The sequence below is a fragment of the Dipteris shenzhenensis genome, chromosome 31 (assembly GCF_047967505.1).
Source record: "Dipteris shenzhenensis isolate YYH24624 ecotype China chromosome 31, Dip_SZ_1.0, whole genome shotgun sequence".
In the NCBI taxonomy this organism is placed as follows: domain Eukaryota; kingdom Viridiplantae; phylum Streptophyta; class Polypodiopsida; order Gleicheniales; family Dipteridaceae; genus Dipteris; species Dipteris shenzhenensis.
The window spans coordinates 25,534,823-25,544,596 of record NC_141626.1 but is presented as its reverse complement, the minus strand read 5'-3'; the positions used below and the strand labels follow the sequence as shown (position 1 = coordinate 25,544,596).

Sequence of the window (9,774 nt, the reverse complement as noted above, 5' to 3'; positions counted from 1 at the left end):
AGATTCAAGGGGATTACAAGGTTTAGGAGAAGCCCAAGGTTGAGAAGTGAAAAGCTTACCTTCATGACTTCAAGAAATAAAGGGTTGAGGAGCAAGAGAGAAAGAAAGGAGGAAGGAAGAAAGGAGAAAGTGAAGGGAGGAGAAGGGTGGAGGAAGAGGAGAAAGAAGAAGGATGGAAGATTGCAAGGTTAAAGCACACTATCATATGATAGTATTAAGGGATCATGAATCTAAGGAAGATCAATCACATGAACACACTAGTGAGCTTGAGCCCTAAACCCCAAAGAGTCAAAGCTTCATTCCATCAAGTTACTAAGTTCAAGCGCGAGCATGGATTATCTTGCCGATGGAACGCTAGGACGATTATTATACATGTGTCTTCTGCCGCAACAAGCTATGTTTCAACAAATTTGAAAACTTTATAAAATCTTAGTGGATGGAGGTGAAAAAACTACTTCACACATTCCTTTGCAACAAGAAGATCACAAGCTAATGCACCATATTCCATGGGATTCCCTAAAGGCACCAAAGTCTTAGGGAGGGTTGGGACTCCCGGATGTGAGATTGTGCAACGACTCTAATCTGTATGGTTCCCCTAACTGTACAAATGCTCTGCTTCATGGGTGGAAATCATAAAGCTGATGATCAAGAACTCCTAGATAGCTCTCGTGCTCCTAGGGGAGATGGAGTGGCTCTCATCCACTCTAGGTGCTTGCTGGCTAGTTAGTTCATGCTTGCTGGCTAGTTAGTTCAAGCTTGCTGTGTTGCTGGCCACTTTGGAAGTTCGTAACAAAATTGTGTTTCGTCAATCTACCCCAAGAGGGTTCAAAGGAGCTGAGATAGTGAACCGACTAGCCTCGTACATGAGGGGCTTCAATCTAGTGAATGGAAAGAAGGATCTTGTGGGACTCCAGAGATTTTACTCGAGATCAAGATTTGTCCCACTTTTTTTGCTGGGTCTCCGGACAGGCTGCCCACTCCATAAGTTGAAGCTCAATTAATTTAACACATTTACTACATGACTCCAAAACTACATGTAAAACCTGCTAGCATTTAAGGAGTGCGTTACCAACATCAAGAACTTGGTCCACTAGTGTGAGTTTTCTTTCAGCACTAAAATCAAGTGACTTTGCAATGCATTTCATAAAACTACTTTGCATCAATCATGGCATGTCTACTCACATCCTGTATAGACGCAGATCTAGCAGTTCGACTGAAGGAAAGCCTCAGTTCACTCCTACTATTGGCTATATTGCTTAAGAGTCTTAAAAGCTAGTTGAGAAGTAGTTCAGACCAAGTCAAATCACATTTCAAACCTCGACTTAAATCCTACAAGACATTCCATAGAAAGGGCTAGGCCCTTTACAGGATAACCCAAAGCCCAACAATTGAAGAACTGCCTGGCATAATGAAAAGGCTGATATGAATCTAGAAAGTGCTCATCTAGACAACATTTGACAGCCAGAGACATTTCACAAACCAAATATCACAAAACTTCCTAAGAAAACCAACAAGTGCAGGTAACACTTTGGCTTTCTGCAACATGTATTGCACCCATGGCACCCCAATACAAGTCTTCAAGGTCGTATACATCAATATGAAGAGAATCCAAATCAAATAAGAGATATGGCAGTGAAGATGATGGTATCCCCTATTCTAAATCTGTGGGAGCATTATTGTGCACCAACAAAATTTAAGTAGCCTCTTCATCTTCTTCAATCTTGGGAGCTAGATAGAACCTTATGTAACCCATTTCTGCAATCTTGTATTCTACCACAACTGGCAACTCACTTGACATGCTGACAGTTACAGTGTTAGATAGAGGCGTGGCTTTCGTGAAGGAGTTCATGTAGCGAAGAGCAAATGTCAAAGAAACAGGCTGCTGAATCTGAATGACAGTGGCCTCCTCAGGCTGCACCCAACAAAGAAATTTAACGTCTCATAGTGTTGCTCAGCCAAGCCAGTTAAAAGGGAGTATCCAAAACACCAAGGTGGTATACCTTATCAACAGAGAGGTTCTGACGACAGACAATGTTGGCACTACCTATGTCACCCTTTGTAGAAAACTTGACACCCTCTTTTGTTGCTGATATCACAACTGCAAGTAGACCAGTTTTGACCTGAGTTAACGAAAAATAGGTATGTCATACGAGAAATAAAGGGTCAAACCCACGATTAAGCCTCCTACCTGTGTCACCAATTGAGCTAAGATCACGACAAATTCTGGCGAACTCTTGAGAAGGCATCTTTATTATAGCTTCGTACTCTGTCTCTGGAATACCCAAATGTTCACTATCTATATCCATCAACTTCATTTCAAAGTCTGAAATCTTGTCCTGGCCTGCAAGGCACCAGGAGGCATGAAAACTATCAATATTCTGCAGCCAGCTCATCTAATATCTAATATTCCTAAGAGCAGTCAAAAATCACTGTAGATAACTCAGACAGATAAGATGACAAAACACCCTGCAACAATTCAACGATGGTACAAAATTCTCGGATGCATTTATAAAATTTTCAATGTAAACTCGCTGGTTTTCTTGAGCTAACCAGACCCACCTTTCAAATCGCCTGCAAACTAAAACCGTGCGGATTTTAAAAGCTCTTTATCAAGCGCAACAAATAATAACACTGACCTATGCACATGCGGCAGCAGAAATGTATGGTATCCATTGCTATCCACTACGTAAGGCTGGACAGAGTGCGTAATAAGATGCAAAGGATAGTTACGCTATAACAAAACTATTAAAAGATTAAGAAAGGTCGAAATGCATCTTACTTGGGCTTTCAAACATAAATGTAACGGTATCTCCGCCATCGTCGGCCTTGATGGTGATAATATCATCGTTACCTGCACACTTAAGCATCTTGGCCATGTTATTTAGATTCATTCCCATCGACAAGTTGCGGTCGCACCGATAGTGCTCAAAACCCTCTGATCTAAGTAGCAAAGCAACTAGAGCAACATGGCTCGAATCCATGGCCTGTAGCGAGAAGCCGGTAGAAGAGCAGTCAAAATTGGCATCGGTGACGAGATCTTTGATGGCCTCAAGGACCTTCTTGAGCAAGCTACCCTGGAGCAGCCGAAGTTCCAACATGGTGAAGAGAAGATGCAAAAGGTAGGCACCCAAAGTCTCTCTCTCTCTCTCGCTCGCTCGCTCGCTCGCTCTCTCTCTCTCTCTGCCTGTGCCTCTCCTCTGCCTTTCTGATCTGAAAGTTCAGAGCGCTTCTCTCTCTCTCTCTGTCTCTCCCTCTCTATTCGGCCTGTGCCCAAAAACCTTCCCGCTGGATCTGAAGGTTTAGATCATCTCCCTCTGTCTCTCTGTCTCTCTCCGCCTCTACCCAAAACCCTATATCAAAGAAATTTCAGGTCTCCACTCTCCCTTACTACCAAAGTCGTTGGCACTCCAGAATGCGCTGTGTGCAATCACAAGAGTGAGGGGTTGTGTGTCTAATAGGGACCCGTTACAAATCTGGAGCATGCGCGGGAGAAAATTCTCGCGAAAGGGCGGGAAAGTCTCACTTGAGAACACCAAGCTCGGCTATGGCTAATCCTCCATCTATCTATCTATTCTATTAAGGAGGGAGGAGGAGGGAAGATAGCCACGTGGCGGCGAGTGGGAGCACCACGTGGCAGAGAGTTGGGAGGTTTGGGAGCGCCACGTGGCGACGAGCTGGGAGGCGACGCCCTTCAATGGGTTCAATGCAGCCGTCGCCGTCGCCGCCGCCGCGCCGCTCCTTCGCCAACCTGCGTTTCTTCATCCTTCATCGACGATGCCTTCGTTTCCTTCGACGAGCCTTCGTTCCCAGCTACCTCCACAGTTGCTCAAACATTCACGGGCTTCCCTTCTACCTCCACAGTTGCTCAAACATCTGCGTCTGCTTCGTTTGCCGCCTGCAGCAGAGGTCGGATTGATTGCGTGTGGCTCTAGCTTTATTGTTCCGACATTGCATCTCGATACGATTGTGAATGCACGGGATTTGCTACGAAAATGTTTGATGCTGCGAGAAATCGCCGATCGTAGCCGCCGTAATGTTTCAATGTTCGGTTGTTTGCAGGCTGTTAACTCCTCCAGGAACACCTCTCATTCCCGCTCTGGATCACGATCTGAGCACCGGATTCTCTTTAACTGGTAGTACTCCCTCTGTTCGATCGTTAGCTCCTCTCAAAACTTCCAGGGTAAGTCTCCAACCTCCAGCCACCTCCAGCTCCATCGCCTTCCACCGCCAGCTCCTCCACGTAGTGCGAGTGCTTGGCTATCCTCCAGCCACCTCCAGCTCCAGCGTCCACCAGCAGCAGCGGTTCGATCCAACTCCTTAGGTTCGATCCAACCTCGATCCTCCTCCTCCTGTTGTCTATCTATTCTATGCATGCACATTTCCTTTGGGTGAAAGAGGGACAGATTACATGTGTGTGAGAGAGAGATTATAGTGTGTGAGAGAGAGAGATTATATGTGTGAGAGAGAGAGAGTGTGTGTTTGTGTGTGTGTGTGTGTGTGTGTGTGCGCTTTTGTGTTTTTGTGAGAGGGAGAGAGAGAGAGAGGGGGGGGGGAGGTTTATAGAATTTTTGTATGTGGTTTTGAGAGAGAGCACGAATGCTACTAGGTCCTTTTTGGCAGGGCTGACCACCGCCCTTCTTTGAAAAGACATTCCCAGCTCCATCGCCTTCCACCGCCAGCTCCTCCACGTAGTGCGAGTGCTTGGCTATCCTCCAGCCACCTCCAGCTCCAGCGTCCACCAGCAGCAGCGGTTCGATCCAACTCCTTAGGTTCGATCCAACCTCGATCCTCCTCCTCCTGTTGTCTATCTATTCTATGCATGCACATTTCCTTTGGGTGAAAGAGGGACAGATTACATGTGTGTGAGAGAGAGATTATAGTGTGTGAGAGAGAGAGATTATATGTGTGAGAGAGAGAGAGTGTGTGTTTGTGTGTGTGTGTGTGTGTGTGTGTGCGCTTTTGTGTTTTTGTGAGAGGGAGAGAGAGAGAGAGGGGGGGGGGAGGTTTATAGAATTTTTGTATGTGGTTTTGAGAGAGAGCACGAATGCTACTAGGTCCTTTTTGGCAGGGCTGACCACCGCCCTTCTTTGAAAAGACATTCTTTAAATGAAAAGATTCTAATACAATATTTCAAACATTACAAGATAAAGGCGGAAAACATAAATCTGAATCTCCATTGAAACATTGTAAACAAGGTGGTGCTAAAAGTAACCTTCTTGAGGAAGATACAATAAGACTTTACCACGCCCTTCTTTGAAGAGGCGGAAAACATAAATCTGAATCTCCATTGAAACATTGTAAACAAGGTGGTGCTAAAAGTAATCTTCTTGAGGAAGCCGCGGCAGCCCAGTGGAAGGGCTGTCGAATTCCTAAGGGAGTAGAGGCAGGGCAGCATCTCCTCAAAAGCCTCAACCGGGTGGGTGAGTTGGGTGGAGGGAGAGAGAGAGAGAGGGGGGGGGGAGGTTTATAGAATTTTTGTATGTGGTTTTGAGAGAGAGCACGAATGCTACTAGGTCCTTTTTGGCAGGGCTGACCACCGCCCTTCTTTGAAAAGACATTCTTTAAATGAAAAGATTCTAATACAATATTTCAAACATTACAAGATAAAGGCGGAAAACATAAATCTGAATCTCCATTGAAACATTGTAAACAAGGTGGTGCTAAAAGTAACCTTCTTGAGGAAGATACAATAAGACTTTACCACGCCCTTCTTTGAAGAGGCGGAAAACATAAATCTGAATCTCCATTGAAACATTGTAAACAAGGTGGTGCTAAAAGTAATCTTCTTGAGGAAGCCGCGGCAGCCCAGTGGAAGGGCTGTCGAATTCCTAAGGGAGTAGAGGCAGGGCAGCATCTCCTCAAAAGCCTCAACCGGGTGGGTGAGTTGGGTGGAGGGAGAGAGAGAGAGAGGGGGGGGGGAGGTTTATAGAATTTTTGTATGTGGTTTTGAGAGAGAGCACGAATGCTACTAGGTCCTTTTTGGCAGGGCTGACCACCGCCCTTCTTTGAAAAGACATTCTTTAAATGAAAAGATTCTAATACAATATTTCAAACATTACAAGATAAAGGCGGAAAACATAAATCTGAATCTCCATTGAAACATTGTAAACAAGGTGGTGCTAAAAGTAACCTTCTTGAGGAAGATACAATAAGACTTTACCACGCCCTTCTTTGAAGAGGCGGAAAACATAAATCTGAATCTTCATTGAAACATTGTAAACAAGGTGGTGCTAAAAGTAATCTTCTTGAGGAAGCCGCGGCAGCCCAGTGGAAGGGCTGTCGAATTCCTAAGGGAGTAGAGGCAGGGCAGCATCTCCTCAAAAGCCTCAACCGGGTGGGTGAGTTGGGTGGGTGAGTCAGAAAAGAAAGAAAGTAATATTATTATTTCACAAGCTTACTTCTATAAATGGATATTTTAAAGGATGTAAAGGGCATTAAATTAAAAATGTGCCCTTAAATGCTTCAAATTTAATGCATGCACGTTTCCTTTGGGTGAAAGAGGGACAGATTATATGTGTGTGTGAGAGAGAGATTATAGTGTGTGAGACAAAGGGTGAAAGAGGGACAGATTATATGTGTGTGAGAGAGAGAGATTATAGTGTGTGAGAGAGAGAGATTATATGTGTGTGAGAGAGAGAGTGTGTGTGTTTGTGTGTGAGAGAGAGAGATTATATGTGTGTGAGTTGGGTGGGTGAGTCAGAAAAGAAAGAAAGTAATATTATTATTTCACAAACTTACTTCTATAAATGGATATTTTAAAGGATGTAAAGGGCATTAAATTAAAAATGTGCCCTTAAATGCTTCAAATTTAATGCATGCACGTTTCCTTTGGGTGAAAGAGGGACATATTATATGTGTGTGTGAGAGAGAGATTATAGTGTGTGAGACAAAGGGTGAAAGAGGGACAGATTATATGTGTGTGAGAGAGAGAGATTATAGTGTGTGAGAGAGAGAGATTATATGTGTGTGAGAGAGAGAGAGTGTGTGTTTGTGTGTGAGAGAGAGAGATTATATGTGTGTGAGAGAGAGAGATTATAGTGTGTGAGAGAGAGAGATTATATGTGTGAGAGAGAGATTATATGTGTGAGAGAGAGAGAGAGATTATATGTGTGAGAGAGAGATTATATGTGAGAGAGAGAGAGATTATATGTGTGAGAGAGAGAGAGATACAATAAGACTTTACCACGCCCTTCTTTGAAGAGGCGGAAAACATAAATCTGAATCTCCATTGAAACATTGTAAACAAGGTGGTGCTAAAAGTAATCTTCTTGAGGAAGCCGCGGCAGCCCAGTGGAAGGGCTGTCGAATTCCTAAGGGAGTAGAGGCAGGGCGGCATCTCCTCAAAAGCCTCAACCGGGTGGGTGAGTTGGGTGGGTGAGTCAGAAAAGAAAGAAAGTAATATTATTATTTCACAAGCTTACTTCTATAAATGGATATTTTAAAGGATGTAAAGGGCATTAAATTAAAAATGTGCCCTTAAATGCTTCAAATTTAATGCATGCACGTTTCCTTTGGGTGAAAGAGGGACAGATTATATGTGTGTGTGAGAGAGAGATTATAGTGTGTGAGACAAAGGGTGAAAGAGGGACAGATTATATGTGTGTGAGAGAGAGAGATTATAGTGTGTGAGAGAGAGAGATTATATGTGTGTGAGAGAGAGAGAGAGTGTGTGTGTGTGTGTGTGTGTGTGTGTGTGTGTGTGTGTGCTTTTGTGTTTTTGTGAGAGAGGGAGAGAGAGAGAGAGGGGGGGGGGGAGGTTTATAGAATTTTTGTATGTGGTTTTGAGAGAGAGCACGAATGCTACTAGGAGTAGTTTTTTTGGTGAGATAAGAGTGAGCTTTACAAAAAATAAATAGATAAAAATAAAAATGTCGGATAGGTCCTTTTTGGCAGGGCTGACCACCCCCCTAAGATAAGAGTAAGTTTTTGAAGATACAAGAAGACTTTACCACGCCCTTCTTTGAAAAGACATTCTTTAAATGAAAAGATTCTAATACAATATTTCAAACATTACAAGATAAAGGCGGAAAACATAAATCTGAATCTCCATTGAAACATTGTAAACAAGGTGGTGCTAAAAGTAATCTTCTTGAGGAAGCCGCGGCAGCCCAGTGGAAGGGCTGCTAGCCTACATCTGAATCTCCATTGAAACATTGTAAACAAGGTGGTGCTAAAAGTAATCTTCTTGAGGAAGTCGTGGCAGCACAGTGGAAGGGCTGCTAGCCTACCTAGGCGATGGCCCTCATTCGAATTCCTAGGGGAGTAGAGGCAGGGCGGCATCTCCTCAAAAGCCTCAACCGGGTGGGTGAGTTGGGTGGGTGAGTCAGAAAAGAAAGAAAGTAATATTATTATTTCACAAGCTTACTTCTATAAATGGATATTTTAAAGGATGTAAAGGGCATTAAATTAAAAATGTGCCCTTAAATGCTTCAAATTTAATGCATGCACGTTTCCTTTGGGTGAAAGAGGGACAGATTATATGTGTGTGAGAGAGAGAGATTATAGTGTGTGAGAGAGAGAGATTATATGTGTGTGAGAGAGAGAGAGTGTGTGTTTGTGTGTGTGTGTGTGTGTGTGTGTGTGTACTTTTGTGTTTTTGTGAGAGAGGGAGAGAGAGAGAGGGGGGGGGGAAGGTTTATAGAATTTTTGTATGTGGTTTTGAGAGAGAGAGAGAGAAAGAGAGGTGTAGGGGTTGATTGATGCTAGGGGAAGGTGAAACGGCATGAATATCTAAGGAAAGGAGATGAAAGAAAATAAAAACCATCTTGAGGGATGATCCAATGCAAGAGAAAGATAAGTGGAAGAGGGGGGAGAATTGCACATGCTTAAAAACCATCTTGAGGGATGATCCAATGCAAGAGAAAGATAAGTGGAAGAGGGGGGAGAGAGAGAGAGAGAGAGAGAGAGAGAGAGAGAGATTATATGTGTGTGTGAGAGAGAGTGTGTGTGTTTGTGTGTGGGGGGGGGGTGTATGTCATTACGTATTTCTATGAGAGAGAGAGAGAGAGATTATATGTGTGTGTGAGAGAGAGTGTGTGTGTTTGTGTGTGTGGGGGGGGGGGGTGTATGTCATTACGTATTTCTATGAGAGAGAGAGAGAGAGAGAGAGAGAGAGAGATGTACAGTTCGCTTAGCTTTACTTTTTTTTTGGGTTGTTTTTCTTGCAGGTGCTTCATTTTATTGTTGGACTAGCACTAGCTTCTCTCCACAACTTTTGTTTATCCAGGTAAGTGATCACTTTTTTCCCAATTGACATTGTGTGTGTGTGTGTGTGTGTTTGCATGTTAAACATTTTCAAAATCATTGAAACCATTCTGATCTGATAATTCATGAATTCTCTGTTACATTCATGAAACCATTCTGATTTGATAATTCATGAATTCTTTGTTACATTCATGAAACCATTCTGATCGTAATTCGTGGACGCTTAGATTCTTGGTAGGGGAAAACTGAAGTAAGAACCATCTTTTTTCAAAAAGATAATGGAGGTGAGAGAGAGAGACAGAGACAGAGAGAGAGATTTAGAAGCTACGACGGTTTCTAGATGATTATATTATTGAGACGGAAGAACTAACAGATAATGGAGGTGAGAGAGAGAGAGAGAGAGAGGGAGAGAGAGAGAGAGAGGGAAAATATAATGGTGGACAAAAGTGAATTAAGTTAGTGTATTAGTTAGAGACAAGGCGATGATGGGGTTGGAGCAGTAATCATTAAATGTAATTGTATCTTTCATAGGGGCATCTTGATGACCTGGCAATATGTCTAGAGATAAGC

The 9,774-nt window shown here is 43.3% G+C and overlaps 1 protein-coding gene across 1 annotated transcript; it reads right to left on the bottom strand.

Annotated features, from left to right (window-relative positions):
- Positions 1-1,653: 1,653 nt before the first annotated feature.
- Positions 1,654-3,554, bottom strand: LOC147881252 (DNA sliding clamp PCNA). Its single transcript, XM_087369695.1, has 4 exons — positions 2,780-3,554; positions 2,189-2,341; positions 2,001-2,098; positions 1,654-1,912 (listed from the first exon to the last, which is right to left on the bottom strand). The coding sequence occupies exons 1-4, from the start codon at positions 3,096-3,098 to the stop codon at positions 1,694-1,696; spliced, it is 789 nt and encodes a 262-aa protein (XP_087225821.1). The 5' UTR covers positions 3,099-3,554; the 3' UTR covers positions 1,654-1,693.
- Positions 3,555-9,774: the final 6,220 nt, after the last annotated feature.